The 17,716-nt window shown below is 43.8% G+C and overlaps 1 protein-coding gene across 2 annotated transcripts in view; it reads left to right on the top strand.

Moving 5' to 3' along the window:
- LOC138196561 (cell adhesion molecule DSCAML1-like) overlaps nucleotides 1-17,716 on the top strand; it is a 53,125-nt gene extending 35,409 nt beyond the window's left edge. Inside the window, exons 12-33 of one of the 2 annotated variants that reach the window (XM_069146719.1) lie at nucleotides 50-249; nucleotides 867-963; nucleotides 1,079-1,207; nucleotides 1,301-1,468; nucleotides 1,587-1,657; nucleotides 1,978-2,218; nucleotides 3,173-3,319; nucleotides 4,520-4,675; nucleotides 6,409-6,548; nucleotides 9,075-9,228; nucleotides 9,771-9,888; nucleotides 10,013-10,176; nucleotides 10,278-10,376; nucleotides 10,600-10,788; nucleotides 11,024-11,311; nucleotides 11,400-11,555; nucleotides 11,675-11,705; nucleotides 11,845-11,963; nucleotides 12,075-12,227; nucleotides 12,460-12,660; nucleotides 12,896-13,207; nucleotides 14,610-17,716. In XM_069146719.1, coding sequence (XP_069002820.1) covers nucleotides 50-249; nucleotides 867-963; nucleotides 1,079-1,207; nucleotides 1,301-1,468; nucleotides 1,587-1,657; nucleotides 1,978-2,218; nucleotides 3,173-3,319; nucleotides 4,520-4,675; nucleotides 6,409-6,548; nucleotides 9,075-9,228; nucleotides 9,771-9,888; nucleotides 10,013-10,176; nucleotides 10,278-10,376; nucleotides 10,600-10,788; nucleotides 11,024-11,311; nucleotides 11,400-11,555; nucleotides 11,675-11,705; nucleotides 11,845-11,963; nucleotides 12,075-12,227; nucleotides 12,460-12,660; nucleotides 12,896-13,207; nucleotides 14,610-15,043 — 3,767 coding nt within the window. In that variant the 3' untranslated portion in view covers nucleotides 15,044-17,716. Of the gene's footprint in view, nucleotides 1-49; nucleotides 250-866; nucleotides 964-1,078; nucleotides 1,208-1,300; nucleotides 1,469-1,586; nucleotides 1,658-1,977; nucleotides 2,219-3,172; nucleotides 3,359-4,519; nucleotides 4,676-6,408; nucleotides 6,549-9,074; nucleotides 9,229-9,770; nucleotides 9,889-10,012; nucleotides 10,177-10,277; nucleotides 10,377-10,599; nucleotides 10,789-11,023; nucleotides 11,312-11,399; nucleotides 11,556-11,674; nucleotides 11,706-11,844; nucleotides 11,964-12,074; nucleotides 12,228-12,459; nucleotides 12,661-12,895; nucleotides 13,208-14,609 lie in introns of both variants that reach the window. The other variant, XM_069146720.1, reaches the window with a different exon arrangement.

Raw genomic sequence — 17,716 nt, 5'->3', positions numbered from 1 at the left:
CCATGTCATACTATTCGTCACACTGACACGTGTCTGTGATTCTGTTCAGTTCCTGCCATGATCACAAGCCACCCCAACACCACCATGGCGAGGAAGGGCCAGACGAAGGAGCTAAACTGCACCGCGCGGGGCGAGCAGCCCATTATTATCCGCTGGGAGAGAGGGGACACAGTCATCGACGCAGAGAGAAACCCCCGTTACTCCATCACCATCAACAAGAAGGGGGATGAAGTCATCTCCACCCTAAAGGTCCGACACAGAATATCACACCCTGACCTCAGTTGAATGCCTTTACACCAAAACTGAGTGGGATTGTTTGATGCTGTGTAGATGTTGTGTTAATTTGCTCACTAATTAACATGTTAATTCTTGTTGTTTAGTGAACTTTAGAGGACGTGTAGGCACTTTTTTTTACCTTTAGAAACAGCCAAGCTAGCAGTTTCCTCCTGTTTTTAGTCTCCAGAAATGTTTTCAACTGTATATAAAACACTATACTTTTAATAGTAATTTGTGTCTGATGTGGTTTTTCCACCCAAAAAAATTCATTATCTTGTAAACAAAATCTTTAAAATGACATCTAATAGTTCTCACTCATTAAAAATGCCAGACTCTATTAATATGCAAATATATTTCATATCATAAGTTCAACTGCAGGACACTAGATGTCTCTTATTTGACTGTAAAGTCCATTCTCAGTGTTTATGCACTGGGGATGTCAGGTTTACAAATCATACTTGTGTAGGATTAAGTAAAACTTCTGTAATTCTGTATTACTGTGGAATCATTTGTGCCCCCTGCTGTTGTCTGTGTTCTGTATATTTTGTGGCACATTGTAAGCTTTTTTCTGTTTGTGCTGATGCTCACAGCTAAACCCAGCTGAGCGGGGAGATTCTGTCTTCTTCTCCTGCCATGCCATCAACTCCTATGGAGAAGGTCGAGGGCTCATCCAACTCACTGTGCAAGGTATTTCAACAACATACTGTACATATCTCGCAAACGTCCTGCAGATAGGCAGCCTCATGGTGAAAGGTTACAGAATGAGATGTCCAATGGTGGTGATGGTCCCATCCACACACAGAACCACCAGATCCCCCAGAGCTGGAAGTGAGGGAAGTGAAGGACAGGAGCATGAACCTGCGCTGGATCCAAAGGTTTGATGGCAACAGCATCATCACCAGCTATGACATTGAGTACAAGAACAAGTCAGGTAGGTATCCCAATAAACCTAAGGTTGACCTTTCACGGGAGATTGTTAAGGATTAAAAAAAAAAAAAATCAAAAACCTGTCCATATTTAACAGACTCCTGGGATCACATGTACACAACAAGGAACATCTCCCCCACCAACAACCAGGCAAACATTGTAGAGTTGCACCCAGCCTGCGTTTACAGCATCCGCATGTACTCCTACAACAAGATTGGCCGCAGCCTTCCGAGCAAAGAGCTCACAATCAGCACTGAGGAAGCACGTACGTGATTGTTTTCTCCTCGAAATTTAACACTTCTGTTTTTCTTGTGTCTTTCTTTTCTGTCAGTATTGAATGAGGCTATGCATATCTAAAGTAATACTTTATTGGACCTCAACAGCACCTGACGGGCCACCGATGGATGTAGTCCTCCAACCGATGACATCCCAGAGCATACGAGTTACATGGAGGGTAAAATCACTACTTTTTACTACTGACGGAGTCTATGATCACACAGTCCTTATTTCTGCAAATCACTTGAAATCACAAACTGAACTTGCCCCTCTGTCTAAACAATGGTTTATTTAAATATACACCAACTAAAAACAACCACTGAAAACTGACTAACTGTATATGACACATTTTGAGTTCAGGCGGACCTAAATGAGGAACGAATGTGAATTCACGCTTTTATTAACATTCAATAATTTTGTTTTTGTTTGTATATCTGCAGGTATTTCTGTACTTATTGCTGGCAAATTCCAAAATAAAACTTTTTTTTCTCCTTTCAGGCTCCTAAAAAGGAGCTGCAGAACGGGGTGATCCGAGGCTATCAGATCGGTTACAGAGAGAACGGTCCGGGGAGCAACGGCCAGTACAGCATCGTGGAGATGAAAGCTACGGGGGACAGTGAAGTGTACACCTTGGACAACCTTAAGAAGTTTGCCCAGTACGGGGTAGTGGTCCAGGCCTTCAACAGAGCTGGGACAGGCCCATCCAGTACTGAGATCAACGCCACCACGCTAGAAGATGGTAGGAAAAGTAGATGGCAAGATGAAGATGAAGGAGAGGAGACCGTGAGACTTAGTGTAGGAGGGAGCGTGGGAGGAAATGAGGGAGGGCAGTGAGACTTTGATTTGTCAAAAACACAAGTAATTTAGTCAGCACGATTTAAGCAACATAAATGAATGCAGATAACATCCATATAGACATGTAGACACGCGTGCTCAAAACAAAATGGTCGAAATGAAATGAATTTTCAGCACATCCCCCATTATTCTCTCTACTTTAATTAGCACCCTCATTAGGCTGGCAGAGAGCGAGAGATGAACAAGGAAACCCATTACTCTCTAAATGTCTGCCCACTTTACTTCCTTTATTTCTTCCTCTCCTTTTCTTTACCTTCCTCTTCTTCCTGTCTGTTGCCCCCCTCTGTCTATTTTATGCGTTTTTATTTCTTATACTTTTCAATGGACCGTTCCTGTCTGAGTGGAGAGTAATGATAGACACCCAGAGTGATGGTAATTGCCCAAGCAGGTAGTCTGAAGCTGCCCCTACAACTGCAATTAGCTTACAGATGAACATTGTCTTCCTCCAGGTTTTATCCTCCACATCTCAGCTCACTCCACTCTCCTCATCTGCATTTTAACCCCTTAGATGTAGCTGTTTTACTATTCATGTTGCTATCCGGGTGCTCTTCCTACCCTCCATCAACCCCCCAGTACTTCTCCTCTCCACTCTAAAAGCTCTGAGTGAACAAGGAGCTATTCAGAGCTAATTTGAGTTCATTTGACTGATTTATTTCAGCAGAGATTTTCTGTGGCTTGTGAGGTTGAGGTATCAATAATTATCAGAGCTTCAGCTGCCATGCTAGATTTGTCAAGGCCTCTGACCAATCATTTTGAACAAGTAGAAATGATTAATACAACCGTAATACTCATAGATTTGAACGATACAGCACTAACACGAACACTGTGCCCTTTCCAGTGCCCAGCGAGCCGCCGCAGAACGTGCGGGCAATCTCGGTGACATCGGACGAGGCGGTAATCACCTGGGCAGAGCCTCCACGGCTGACGCTGCACGGTGTGCTGAAAGGCTACCGGGTTGTGTTTTGGTCCCTCTTCCCTGACGGAGGTGGGTGCTGTGGGGGCCAGGCCCAGTGGCCGATGCAGAGTAATTATCACCTATCTCATTCTAAAATTCACCAACCCCCCCCCTCCTCCTACTCACCTACCTCCCTGTCAGTGTTGCGAGTCAAAATGTGTTAATGTGTGTCCGCACCTTTCTCATAAAGCACTTCCAGTTCCCGTGTATCTTTGAATCTGTCCACGTTTGTCCTCGTTTCTATGTGCAAGGCTTAGATAGTTGTGACCATCGATGCCGACGATCGGTGACAGCACAGCGCAGAAGTTGAGTGTCTGTGTGTGTTGTTGTGATGTCTGTGCAACCCTGTCTCCTATAAAAAATATTTTCCATACAACAAATTGTGATTTGCTCAATATGACTGTAGAAATGTCCATCTATTATTTTTTTCATAAACATAAGAAGAGAGCGTTCATATAAATTAACTGGCATGTTTACTGCCAGTGCAAAATGAACAAACAGAACTACAGGTTGGTACCAAACTTCTGTGTCGCCAACCAAATTGGTTCAATACGATTGAAAAGATTTGTCATTCGGTAACAAATTTGGATACCAAGCCTATAACCACGCCAACACGATTTCATTTTAACACGCATAACTTTTGCAACGCTTACGCAGGATTAAATCTCCTCAGTGAAGGTCAGTGCAACGTTTCCCACACAGAGGTTCTAATTGGGTGGCCCACCCATGTAGATAAAATAACTAATTTCTCGCTTTTCAAACTAATTTTTGGTCACATACTTATTTCAAGACATTTGTAAATTGTAGCTACAGAAAATAACCTGCGTTACACTCTCCCTCGATATTTACCGTGATGTCTGATGTAATTGTCTTTTCCTTAAAACAGATTTTATTAAAGAGATTTAAAAAAAAGTATTGTTCAGGAACTGGTATGAAAGTCGAGGTACTAGTATTAAAAATGTTTTAAACAAATTCCAACCCGATACAGAACATTCACTGTCAGTGTCAACATTTACTTTTACAGTAAAGTTTAGCCTAAAGAACATATAGAAAAGACCCTTTGCTGCTGCCATGTAATCCTGACAGTAATCACATTCCCTCCAAAACGTATTTGGCAAAGCAATTTAGTCGCATATAAATGTGTCTTGTAGGAGACAGAGTTGGTCTGTGTTGCCCGTCTACATAACCACTCCTCTCTGCAACAACTTTTCCTTTCCTATTGTCCCTCAGAATGGGGAGAGATGCAGAATATCACCACCATACGTGAACAGGTGGAGCTGCGAAGGCTCGAGAAGTTCACCAACTACAGTGTCCAGGTGCTGGCCTACACGCAAGCAGGAGATGGGGTCCGCAGCAATGTCCTCTATATCCAAACCCGTGAAGATCGTAAGTTTAATTTATTTATTTGTTTATATGTAGAAAGTGTGCACAGTTGCCCACAGGGCTGTGGTTGAAAGGGTTTTGGAGATGGGAAATGGGAGGGAGGTCGATTTAAAAAAAGAAAAAAAAAAGGGTGCTGGGTTGTATCTCAAACCCATGACAAAAGCTCATTTATGCTGGGAAGCTCCATTAGCAGTGCTAATGAGAATTAAGAGGCTTTGGGTCGATGGCTCAGGGCTGAGGGAGGGCTGGCGGGAGACACTCGGGGGTGGGGGGGTGGGGGGGGTGCTCTCTCGAAGCATATAGCATCTTGGAGTCAGCAGTCAGCCTGGGCCCGCACCCTCTCCACCCGCACTCTTGCCATAGGCATAGGGATTAACTTCCCTTGGATTAGAGAGAATTAATTTTGTGCTTACACCATTGGAGGCGGGATTACAGCCAGATCCATGTCTCTTTATAGAGGAGGAGGAGGGGCCTGTGGGCTGAAGATGCAGAGATAGAAAGATGACCACAGTCTATTCTTGGCTGACAACAAATAAGGAATCAAAAAATAATAGCGATGTCATAGCCAGCAATCTTTTGCTCTGAGCCAATTTAAAATGCACTGCTCGACTGGTATTTGTATTTATTTGAGTGTATTTGCAATTTACTGTGACATGTCCCCTTCTGATTGGCACAGTAGTGCATAATGTATTTATGTAGATGGGCTGTTCGCTCCTCATCATCACTTGGGTCGTGCTGGCTGTGTGGCAGGCTGTCTGTCTGTCTGTCTGGAGTCCTGGGCAGATTTTGGGCACCAGATGGGACTTAAATCCCCCCCCCCTCCCTCTCTTACTGCCACTCCTACTTTGACATGGCGGTCCAGTTATGATAATGATGACTGCCTCCTCTGCTCCTCCCCACTGCCGCCGCCACCATCAACACTCCCACAGGAACTGCACAGATCATTCTCACCATTCTTTCATCCCTGCCTCCCTCTTTTTGAAACCTCCCTAGCTACAGCTATCCTTTCTGAGCTGGTGTTGTTTCCACCCCTGTTCATGTCATGTGTAGGGTGAAGGAGTCTGCGGGTATAAAGCGGGTTGAGTGACTGGATCGGGGGGCCTCACAGAAGAAAAAGAAGAATTGGGGGATGGATTTACAGGGCTAAGTCTTACACTGTGGTAGCCTCCTTCTGTGGACCCCAGATGAGGCCCACTGTCAGGCTGGAGCTATATTTATGGCGGGGATTGAATGGGCGTGATAGTGTGAACCCTATACTGTAAGACCAATGTTACAAAAGCATCATTGTTCACCTTCCACAGTGTCCTGATGTGTTTTTGTCAAGTGTGCATCCTTCTTTAAACCCCTCTCGTGCCTTTATCTTGTAATCAGAGCATTAAGTGGTGTCCGGTGCCGAGCTGAAGTGGCTAACAGGGGATCAGACACTAATGTCTAATCTGCTTGTGGGTCTGAGGGTTAAGAGTACTCTGGGTGTCACAGAGTCAGAACTGCTGACCAATGTCTGAGTGAACATATGTCACGGCCATCCACCCAAAGGGACTTCTTCCAAGTCCTTCCCAGAGCAGCTTAGAGCAGGATAAGACCACCAATCTGCAAACAAGCCTGCTCACTTTAATAGGCATCCAACACTCAGCGCGCGCGCGCACTCGCACACACACACACACACACACACACACACACACACACACACACACACTGCTGATGTTGCTATGGGTTTTTTTGTTGGGTTTTTGTAGTTCCTGGTCCACCAGCTGGCATCAAGGCAGTTCCCTCGTCTCCGAGCAGTGTGGTTGTGTCCTGGTTACCTCCTCAAAAACCAAATGGTGTTATCCGCAAGTACACCATCTACTGCTCCAGTCCCGGATCATTACAGCCGGTAAGTCCTTCCTCTGTGGGCGTGACTCATTAGGGGCCAGTGGAAAATGTTTAACTTGATAAAAATCTGCCAATGGAGCTGATTCATTTCTAAACACCATTATTAATTGCACCTGTATGTGTGTGTGTGTGCATCTTTCCGCATTTCTCTCTTTCACTGTGTTTGCACCATCGCTTTATTTCCTGCCCTCCCAGATGAACAGATGAGGTTGTCTTGGCAACGTGATGAGACGTAGATATGCAAATGAGGCGGGGAACAAGCTCACACATGCACACTGCCGCATCAGAAACACACACACACACACACACACACACACATACAGAGAGAGAGAGAGAGAGAGAGAGAGAGAGAGAGAGAGAGAGAGAGAGAAACATCGCAATTCAACATTTTCTATTTATACACGTACGTGCAGCATTTCAATTGTGGTTAGATCATGTGCACACAAACACCAGCGCACGGTGAAGTCTGATATCAGGCTAGAATCTCACTTTCTTATTATTCACAAATACTCCTCCCTCTCTGTGCATGAGTGCCATGTAAATGAGCATGGGCAGGGAGGAGGGAGAGGGAGAGGAGGTTGAGAGAGAAAAAGAGACACACCATTAGAGGTAGGGAGAGACCGAGGGGAAATGAGAGGAAAAGAGAGGGATGAGGGAGAGAAGGGGAGAGGGGGAGACAGGCAGGGTGGAAGGGAGGAGCAGGGGAGGGTATCAGTCACATTGAGATGAGAGTGCTTTTGTCCGTCTTTTCATTATCTCCCCGTATCACTCCCTGGATCACCACAACACCACCACGATGCTGGAGGAATGTTCGAACCCCCTGCACACACACACACACACACACACACACACACACACACACACACACACACACACACACCTCTGCCCCCCCCCCCATCCTCTCCTCTCCACTGAGCTAGACGGAGAGGGATAGAGGAAAAGAGGGAAAAGCTGGAAAAGCAAATGGTGAAGGAATTGAAGATGAACACAGAGATGAACAGATTAAAGAGATAGAACGAGAGGATCATCCTGACAGACCACGGTGTTTTTCTGCGTGCGGTGTTATGTGTGTTTTTGTGTGCCTGCAGGTGCATGTGTTCCTTCTCAGAGAGTTTGGTGTTTTGGAGGGGGAAAAAATACATCCACAGGAAACAAAAACAGTCATTTAATCCATTTAATCCGGGTCTAAAATAATGTTATATTTTGCGGTCTGTAATTTATAGTCAAATATATTGAATGGTCTAATCTGTCTTGTTCCAAAATACGAACAATAAAAGGCCAAAAGCACACTCAATCAGGATGCTATATAAATATTATCTAATTTTAATATATTTTAATTATCAAATTGTTAAATGCAATTGCCACATTAATTTGAGCTATGGAATATAACACTTAATTTGTCCTGCAAAATGCTGCCACTAACTCAAAACATTTAACTTTTGTCAAAATAATATTAAAAACCAAATGGGTGCAGATGTGATATTTCCCTTCATTGTTGTTTGAGTCAAGACAGTCAAACTCCTCTATGGTTTCAGAATTAATGCCAGCAATCACCTGAGTGACCGTATTTACTATCACGTAACTCTGTAATTGTTCAAATCAATGAGTTCACAACACAATCCACATGAACACAAAAGTGGAATCCATAAATAGGTCATTCATAGCTGAGAAAACAAAGCATGAACGATTGAACAGGTGGCCAATTTCACAAATAATTCCGTATCGGCGTATAGGTTTTCCAATATAAAAACATTTTACAGATAATAATGCGGAAAAAGATGCTTGTGGTCATTTCTAAATTGTTCCGATTTTTTTTTTTTTTTAAAGTTTTTTTTAAGTTTTTTGAAATTATTACAATCCCATCAGAGTTCGCTGTTTCAGAGGACTGATGTCATTTTTGGACAAAGTTGTTTTATCATTAAACTGTAAAATATCCTGCCTCCATTAGATATCTTTGTCACAAGTGTTTGATAATCACATTTCAATCAATATATCGATATTGGAATGATTTACTTCTTAATATTGGTTTCTGTACCGGCACCCAAATCCAGTATCAGCTGGGCTCTCAAGAACCAGCGAGGCCTTAATTTGTAAATTTAAAAAAAACAACTAAGTATAATATCATGAATCATAAAGCAAAAAAGTTTAAGAAGTTTAAAACAGTGTTTAGCTTTCCCTTCATTGTTTTTCAGTGCAAGCTTCAGTTTTTCATTGTTTCCAGATACTGACATGACTCTGGACACTTAGTAAGAACAGGAAAACCTTTTTACGGAGAAGATTCTGATACGTCACAACAGGAGAAGCAGATGAAACAAATGATGTCTGAGCTCCATTTAAACACTTGAGGAGAACTTAATGTTTAATGCTTAATGCTTAATGCTTAACCTTTTCTTACTTTGTTTTCTTTCAATGCACATTTGAGCTCTATAACTTGGAACATTTCTTTAGTCTGGTAGAGTTCTTACCGCCTGTCCATGTTACTGTGACCACATTTTGCTAACATGACATTGCGTGCCCTCTGTCACAGGCACCCAGCGAGTACGAGGCCAACCCAGAGATGCTCTTCTACCGTATCACGCACCTTTCCCGTGGTAAACAGTACCACATCTGGGCTGCAGCCGTGACAACTGCCGGCCGCGGCAACATCAGCTCTAAGGTCACAGTGGAGCCTGCTGGGAAAGGTGGGTCCTCCGGGCGAGGAGAAGGGTAAAAAGACTTGTGCAAAGGTTATGAAGCAGAGTGTTTTAAAGATGGCTATGAACCCGGCAACGTGATCTCCAGTACACCGATCGCTTTCATCACTCTCTCTCCTTCTCTCTCTGACTGCGCTCTCCGCTATTGATTGACAGCCATAGTATTGATTGAGCAGTGGCTGTGTTGCAAGAAACACTGTTGTTAATTATGTGGTGATGAACAGGGCCTATCCAGTAAAATGACCCTTGGGGAGCAAGGTAGCGGGCGAGAATCGATAGAGGGGAGGATCTATGGAGAAAAGATAGACTGACACTAAGAGGTTTGAGGAGGGGCTTCACTAAAGCGCTACAGCTTTTTATTCATTCAGCAGAAAGACGAGGCCTTTCCCCTCAGGCAAGCTGGGCCAAAGAGCAGACAGACGACCTTAACATAACTTAGGGATTTTTATTTTGTCTTGGTGTATTTATTATAAAGAGTTTGTTTCAAAGATTTAAGTTAATCATACATTTTTTTGTGTCCTTATGTGCAGTCCCAGCTAAGATCCTGTCCTTCGGCGGCACAGTGACCACACCCTGGATGAAGGAAGTGCGTCTGCCCTGTAGCTCAGTGGGAGAGCCCGCCCCCACGATCAAATGGACCAAAGACAGGTCAGAGCTCATCACGCACCATTTATAAGTCCGAATCAGGACTTGCTCATGCGCATGCTGCTGCTTTTGAGGGGTGAAAAAAAACACAGACAAGACTGTTAACTACCTGACTGTTCTTTATCAGTGAGGACTCTGCCATTCCTGTGACGGCTGACAGTCAGCGGCAGATCTTATCCAACGGCACACTGGTGCTGCGCTCAGTCAAAGCAGAGGACTCTGGGTACTACACCTGTACGGCCACGAACACCCTCGGCTTTGACACCATCATAGTCAATCTGGTGGTGCAAGGTGAGCAGAAACAGAAGATTTTAGTTGAGTGGAACAGAGCGCCTGTTTGTTTTGTGGCGTTTCTGCTCTCTTGCTGATTCACTGTCTGCGTGTACATCTAGTTCCTCCTGACCAGCCTCGTCTGACTGTCTCCACCACCTCCACCTCCTCCATCACCCTGGCCTGGATCCCTGGAGACAACGGAGGAAGCTCCATCAGAGGTAATCCCCTGACTAGCCTGCCCACCTCCTCAGTGAGCTTCGCTCTCTTACTGTCAGTTGTACAATGAGCTTATGTTTCTGGGTAAAAAGTTAGAGTTGACTGTGGATAATTGCAGCTGACTGTTGCCCCCTGGTGTCCGACAGATGCAGTGAGGCTCCTTCAGAGTACGCTTTGTTTGTGAAGTATTTGTGTTTGACATCAAGCTGTGCTGTGTGACTGCAGGATTCGTGCTGCAATATTCTGTGGACAACACAGAGGAGTGGAGGGACGTGTTCATCAGCTCCAGCGAACGCTCCTTCAGGTTGGACAATCTCCGCTGCGGGACCTGGTACAAGGTCAAGTTGGCCGCCAAGAACAGCGTGGGCTCAGGGCGCATCAGCGAGATCATTGAGGCCAAGACGCACGGAAGAGGTGAGGGGTAGAAGCAAGATGGCTGCAGTGAAGCTGGAAAACAAGTGAAGAAGCATTAAACAGACCTTTTCTTAACAATTTCTTATTTCAGCGGTATAACGACCGACGCTCGGTCTGTTTCTTTCTTGGCCGATTTTGACAAATCTGACTTTTGCATTTTCTATCCTTAATTTCAGTTTTTATGTCATTATGAATGGAGCCTTGCATATATTTGTTCTGTGTGTCTCTCCTCCAGAGCCCGTGTTCAACAAAGACCAGCCGCTGCTCACCCACATCAACTCCACTCACGCAGGGCTCAACCTGCAGGGCTGGACCAGCGGCGGCTGCCCCATCACTGACCTCATGTTGGACTTCAGGCCCAAAGGCACCTGGGCCTGGCAGAGCCTCAAGGCCAACTCCACCACTCAGCTCTTCCTCAGCGAGCTGCGCGAGGCCACCTGGTACGAGCTCAAAATGAAGGCCTGCAACAGCGCCGGGTGTGGCAACCAGAGCTCCCAGTTCGCTACGACCGACTACGATGGCAGTAAGTGTGTCCTACATTTTTATCATATGCTATATTCCTGACTTTTTGGACATTTATCAAATTTTTCCCCTCCTTTTCCTCTCATTAGGCACAATCCCTCCAATCAAATCAGCCCGTGGAGAGGGGGATGATGTGAAAAAGCTCTTCTCCATTGGCTCTCCTGTCATCCTGATTACTCTGGGAGTCGCTTTGCTTTTTATCATCCGGAAGAAACGCAAGGAGAAGAGACTGAAACGACTTAGAGGTAAGAAAAAGAAAAGTAAAATGACTGTGTTTTATGCATTAATATATCAGAGTGTATCAAGTAAAAATGATTATCCTCACAGCCAACTGTAATCTAATTATGATATTGTCTTCTTACAGATGCTAAGAGCCTTGCTGAGATGCTTATCAGGTAAGAGTTATCTAGATTAAGTGTTAGGATTACTGTAAAAAAAAGGAGGTGATATTTCACATCAGTCAGCCTCATACATTTTTGGAATAGCCTTTCATTAGACTTATTACGCGTGTCATATCTGTGTGTGTGTGTGTAGCAAGAACAATCGTAGTATAGACACGCCGGTGAAAGGCCCTCCTCAAGGTCCGAGGCTCCATATTGACATCCCACGTGTTCAGCTACTCATCGAGGACAAGGAGGGCATCAAGCAGATAGGCAAGTCTCCACCCAGGGACATTCATAGTGGCATTTTTAGAAGCCTGTATTATTATAATTTTAGCATTTTCATCCAACTGTTTTATTTCCTGAATATTTTTACTGCAACAGGAGAAGACAAAGCAGCTGTGCCGGTGACAGACACGGAGTTCAGCCAATCAGTGAATCCCCAGAACTTCTGCACAGGCGTGTCTCTGCATCACCAAGCCCTTATCCAGAACTCGGGGCCTTTGATTGACATGTCAGACATCCGCCCTGGCACGAGTGAGTTTGTGATTCCTTTCAAGTAAATACTGGTATCATAAATGTTACAGCTTTCTGGTAAATAGCTCAAGCGTGTAAACCAAGTGTGAAATCTTTGATTCCCGACTGAGTTGCATCTGGACTCACACAAACTTACATATGAAGATAACGAGACAGTTGAAGACACTAAAGGCATCTAGACGTGTGCCCCCGTAATACCCTGCTGTCCTCTGATCTCTGTGACATCCCTCAGACCCAGTGTCCAGGAAGAGCATAAAATCAGCTCACAGCTCCAGGAACAGATACTCCAGCCAGTGGACGCTGAGCCGGCCCAGTCAGAGCCAGTCAACAGCCTCGGCGCGAACTCTGACCTCAGACTGGCGGACGATGGGCTCTCACGGCATCACCGCCACCGAGAGCGACAGCTACAGCGCCAGCCTCTCCCAAGACACAGGTGGGTCAATCCCAGCCAGTAAGCACTGACACAGTGACATTAAGATTCGTCCTATGTATCGTACATACGTCATGACTTGCATTCTCACATCACTAAATTGGAGGCCAGCTAAAGAAACTGAGAACTGAGAACCTACTGAGACGTTTTGTACACCACCAGCCAAAATTTAACTTGAGCTCTTTTCGGATGCATCAGCAAAGTTAATTGCTGACACACCTTCTTTTTGTTTTTCCAGATAAGGGTCGGAATAGCATGGTGTCGACAGAGAGCGCCTCCTCCACCTACGAGGAGCTGGCCCGGGCCTACGAGCACGCCAAGCTGGAGGAGCACCTGCAGCACGCCAAGTTTACCATCACGGAGTGTTTCATCTCCGACAGCTCGTCCGACCAAATGACAACGGGCACCAACGACCCGGCGGACAGCATGACCTCCCTCAGCACGCCGTCTGAACCGGGCATCTGCCGCTTCACCGCCTCACCACCCAAACCGCAGGACTATGACCGCGGTAAAAATGTGGCTGTGCCCATTCCCCACCGCGCTAACAAAAGTAAGTATGAAAGATGGGAGCCATGTGGGGACATTATTGCAGGAACTCCTCCTTTCATTTGATATAGCAATTATGATAATAAGGCTTGGCGATAAAACAATAATAAATAAAAAAAATAAAAAAGATTGAGATATCATTTTTCCTTCATGGAAATATTATAAAACATCTGATAAATAGAATTTATAATCATTTTCACACTTGGATAACATGGACAGAAATTATTTGGTTGGTGCTAAATTGGATCAGTTCTCAACTCTACGGCTGTGACTGATGCCTAACCGGACAAATCACTGCAACGTAGTAGTGTCCCTCCCGCTCATCCTATCATGGACTGCACAAGTTAGGCATCACGGTGAGAGATGAATTCAGGCCAGGAAGTGACCATGGCTGAGAGTAAGCTTCAAGTAGCAGCGGAATAAAAAATATAATTTAAATAGGCGTTATAAAGAAAGAGCAGCACCCGTGACCAGCTTGGAGGACAAAAGCATCATCAACAAGAAAGAAAAAAAAATCGGTCAACTTCAGTAGTTTGCAGATTTTCAGATTTTCAATCCAACAAAAAAAACAGAGCAGTGTGCACCACAAACTCATTTCATTATTTGAAACAGTATATAACCTGTTAGAAGACACAGAAAGTAATAAATTACAGTCATATTACAGTGGAAGAAATTATAGTGTAAGTAGATACTCAACAAGCACCAGGCAAGCACCCACCGCGATTACCAGGCAGCGAACTATCGTATCAGCATCATCTTGCACCATGTCTTACGACTGATATAATTCTTTTTTTTGCCATATCGCCCAAACCCATGTGACAATACATGCTGTTTGTTCTCTTTTTTTTCTGCACTGAGTTCACATGCAGTACAACGCACTTCAGATTCTTGATTCCTCCCTGTATGTATTGTAGGTCAGCAAGAAGAAGACACACAAGACCGAGAGTAGCAAATAAGACAGTGACTGCTAATGCAAGAGTAGGGACACAAAAAAGGACCAATGCGAAGGGCTGGACTGGAAGCCAAAGAGAAAACAATAATAAACAAATACAAACATCACAGGGATAAACTGGTGTTCATGTGAGTTAGTGTAGGAATATACCAGAGAAAAGTTTTCATTACACAATCATTTTGGCAGACAAATGTGTAAATTACTCACCACGTATGATTAAATCTGAACCTGAAATTATTTTATACCACCAGCAAACAATAGGCTTAAGCTACACAAGCAATCAAGGTGCTGAGTTTTTTCACCGAACCTGAAATATGAGATCAAAAGCACCAAGTCGTGTGTTATATGAATTTGAGACTCATTACGCAAGCGGTCAAACAAATGTAATTTAAATTTAAAATGGTCAAACTGTGCGGTCTGGTCCTGACTCTTCTGTCGTCGCCGTCGTCCTCAGGTGAATTCTGCAATCTACCCCTCTACATGAAGACAGACCCGTTTTTCCGCAAGCAAGGGGAGCTGCATGACCCATGTCCAGCTGTGCCGCCGCGGGAAGCCTCAATCCGCAGCCTGACGCAGCGGGCGTATCACACCCAGGGCCGTCACAAGACTCTAGACCCGGCCAAGCAGCAGGCCCTGACGCTGGGCCACTCTGGGCTGGGCAGCTTGGGTGCGAGCTCAGGCACTGCCACCTTGCCTCAAAGGACTCTCACCATGCCCAGCTCCAACAATGCAGCGACGGCTTCCACTTCCAGCACGAGCAGCAACCCCACCAACAGTAACAAGGTGGGGGGCTCCAGAGACTCGCTGCTCGAGAGCAGCTCCTCTGCACTGGGGAGACTGCAGAAACAGAGTGTGGGGGCCTACTCCAAGTCATACACGCTGGTGTAGTCCTTTCTCCTGCACAGACTTGCACTGCTGTCCCACTCCTCAGCCAGCCCCACTCTGGCACTCTTCAGTCTGGGCCAAAACGGGCATGCAGCCATCTTTGTTTAAACCCAACTAATGGTGAACTGCCCTGCATCCTGTCTAATGTTCCTCGGGAAAGGTGTTCTCCCAGACAGGGACCCAGCTAACCCTACTTTTCATGTTCACGTGGGACGCTATAAAAGAACTACTAACTCCAACTAACAATTTCAAGCCAGCTGGTGCTCAGCTATCGCAGGAGTTGCGCAGCAAAAGAAAAAAAAAAAAAAAACAGGAAAAAAAAAAAAAGAAAAAAGAAAAAACAGGAAGTGATTTCTGTGGTCATTTGGAAATATTGACTATAACTGAGGAGCTAAAAGCTCTGTGTTTGTGATGATGAAGACTACAATAGCCAGTATGAAGCTGTGTGGCCATCCTGTCTCTCATACACACACGCATACTGTCCTCCATAGTTTGAGTATTTATGTCAATTTGCAAGACTTCCAGTTGAGTTCCCTATTCTTACTGTATCTTTCACCCTCTTTGTGTCTCTTAAAGTCCCAAATTGCGATTGGCAGATTCTCTCTTAATGGTGATTCTAAAAGAAATGATTCAGGTTCACTTCCAAGAAACTTCTATCGCATCAACATTCTCCACACATCGCTCTATCTAAAGCCGAACAGCGTCGAACTTTTCAAACAAATCATGACAACCCAAATGAACCAGCTAAGTTCTCACCTTACAAATAGAGAATATTTGGTATTATAAAGAATTTACATATATATTTCTATGTAGGTATATTATTGACATTTAAGTGAAATTATGACAAAGTATAAAATGTATGCACTACAATAGTGTAGTAGTATATACAGCAATTTAATGTCAAATTTTAAGAATGAGACAATCGCTCAATCATGAAATTTAAAAGAAGAGAAATAAAAAAAATAAAAAAAGAAGGTTGGATTAAGGAAAGAAAATGTTTAGTATATATACGGGATGTTCTGTATGTTACTGTATGTAGGCCCAACTGACAGGAGAGTGTTTCGCTCTCGTGTGGACAGAGAGTGGCGCTTTCCAAGCCCGGTGTCGAGATGGGAGAAAGCAAGATAGGCGACTGAACGCTGGGTGAACGCCTACTTGGCTGTTGTGTGTTTGGTGGAAACAATCGTGACACAAGGCCTTCGAGGATTTCTGTAATAGTATTTCAAGTCGAACTGGTGAAGATATAGGCCGTTTGACTATTTATTAAATTTGTCGTGAGCCTGAGTGGTTGGTAAACATAATAACGTTCAGAAACCAAATCAGTGTCTCAGAGGATCCCCAAATAAGTTTTATGCCAGGAGAAGGTTTGCTGCAAAGTGGTTACAGACTTCAGTCATTCGACAGTATTAAGGCATCTCTTTGTGGTTTGGGTGGCAGAGACTGACGGGAACAGATAGAGTATCGCCGCCTTCCAGTCAGCTGTGCCGCTCAGCCGATCTTAGCTCTTCAAAGTCACAGAGATAGACAGCTAGCTGAAGGAATCCCAGTCATGATGTGAATGAAGTCAAATAATTTAAATGTCAAGAGATGTTATATGTCAGGGAGTTCAGTTTTGAAAATTATATAATGTTCACTCAATTGATATCTTTGTTGTTGTCCTGTCTGAAGTACTGTAAATGTCCCACTTTCTTTACACCCCTCCATTTTGCGCTGATGTACATTCACACAAGAACCTATTGGAATGTCTTTTTCAAGCATCTCCACGATAGTGTTTTGTGGTTTATATTTATTTTTCCATTTGCTTTGTTTTCTTGTTTGTTTGTTTAGGGGAGGGGAATATGTTTGTTCAGTTTATTTTTTGATTTTGAAATATTCATTTTAATTTTTTTATTTTTTTTTGTCAAATTGTTTTTGGGTTCCAGAGGTCAAACAGTACTAAGCTATGTGGCCTGTGGCTAAAACTCGTTCAGCCAAGCGAAATCAGGGACTCGTAGCTCTTTTTTGGTCACACAAACTACTATTGTATTGTGTATATACTGGACTGGAGTCGGACTGTAAAACCTGGATCATTCAGGCTCCCGTCATTTCCCCCCGTTCAGAGGAATTAAAGTAAAAAAATTCACCACCCTAACCATACTAGATCCATCATCTCTACCTTTGTCAGTGTTGTTTATAGATTAAGTCTTGTACATAAAACACAGTTTTGTATGAAGAGCTATTTTCGTCAGAATAAATCAGGGGACACATCAGGGTTGAATGCCCCAGTTTCAAAATTGAAATAGTATCAAAAATAAAATATTTTACTTCTGAAATGGGCAAAAAACATTTTTCTTTCCCTTTATGTTTTTGATACTAATTTGTTGAATTTTTATTCTTTTTTAAAAGTCTTTTGATGTTGTCATTTGTCCTGTTTACTTTTTTATTATCATTATTTTGTATTTTGTTCATCCTCAAAAAAAGTCATTGCATGCTTGCTAAAAGGGAAACATTGAAGGAAAAAATGTATGAAAATCAAAAACTTAAAAAAAAAAAATGTTGAGGGTATCCCAAACATTTGTTTGAGTTGCTTGTTATAGCAATTGCTTGTGTTCAAAGGTACATTTTCTATGAAAAGAAAGCAAAAACTAAAAAGATCATTCTAACACCTTGTGCAATAAAGCTATCTTTCATACGTCA

Source organism: Embiotoca jacksoni, unplaced genomic scaffold, assembly GCF_022577435.1.
Source record: "Embiotoca jacksoni isolate LCO1_2020_lvr unplaced genomic scaffold, fEmbJac1.0.p SCAF_13, whole genome shotgun sequence".
Lineage (NCBI taxonomy): Eukaryota > Metazoa > Chordata > Actinopteri > Embiotocidae > Embiotoca > Embiotoca jacksoni.
Note: the sequence above shows the minus strand (reverse complement) of the source record. Positions and strands in the feature narration are given on the sequence as shown.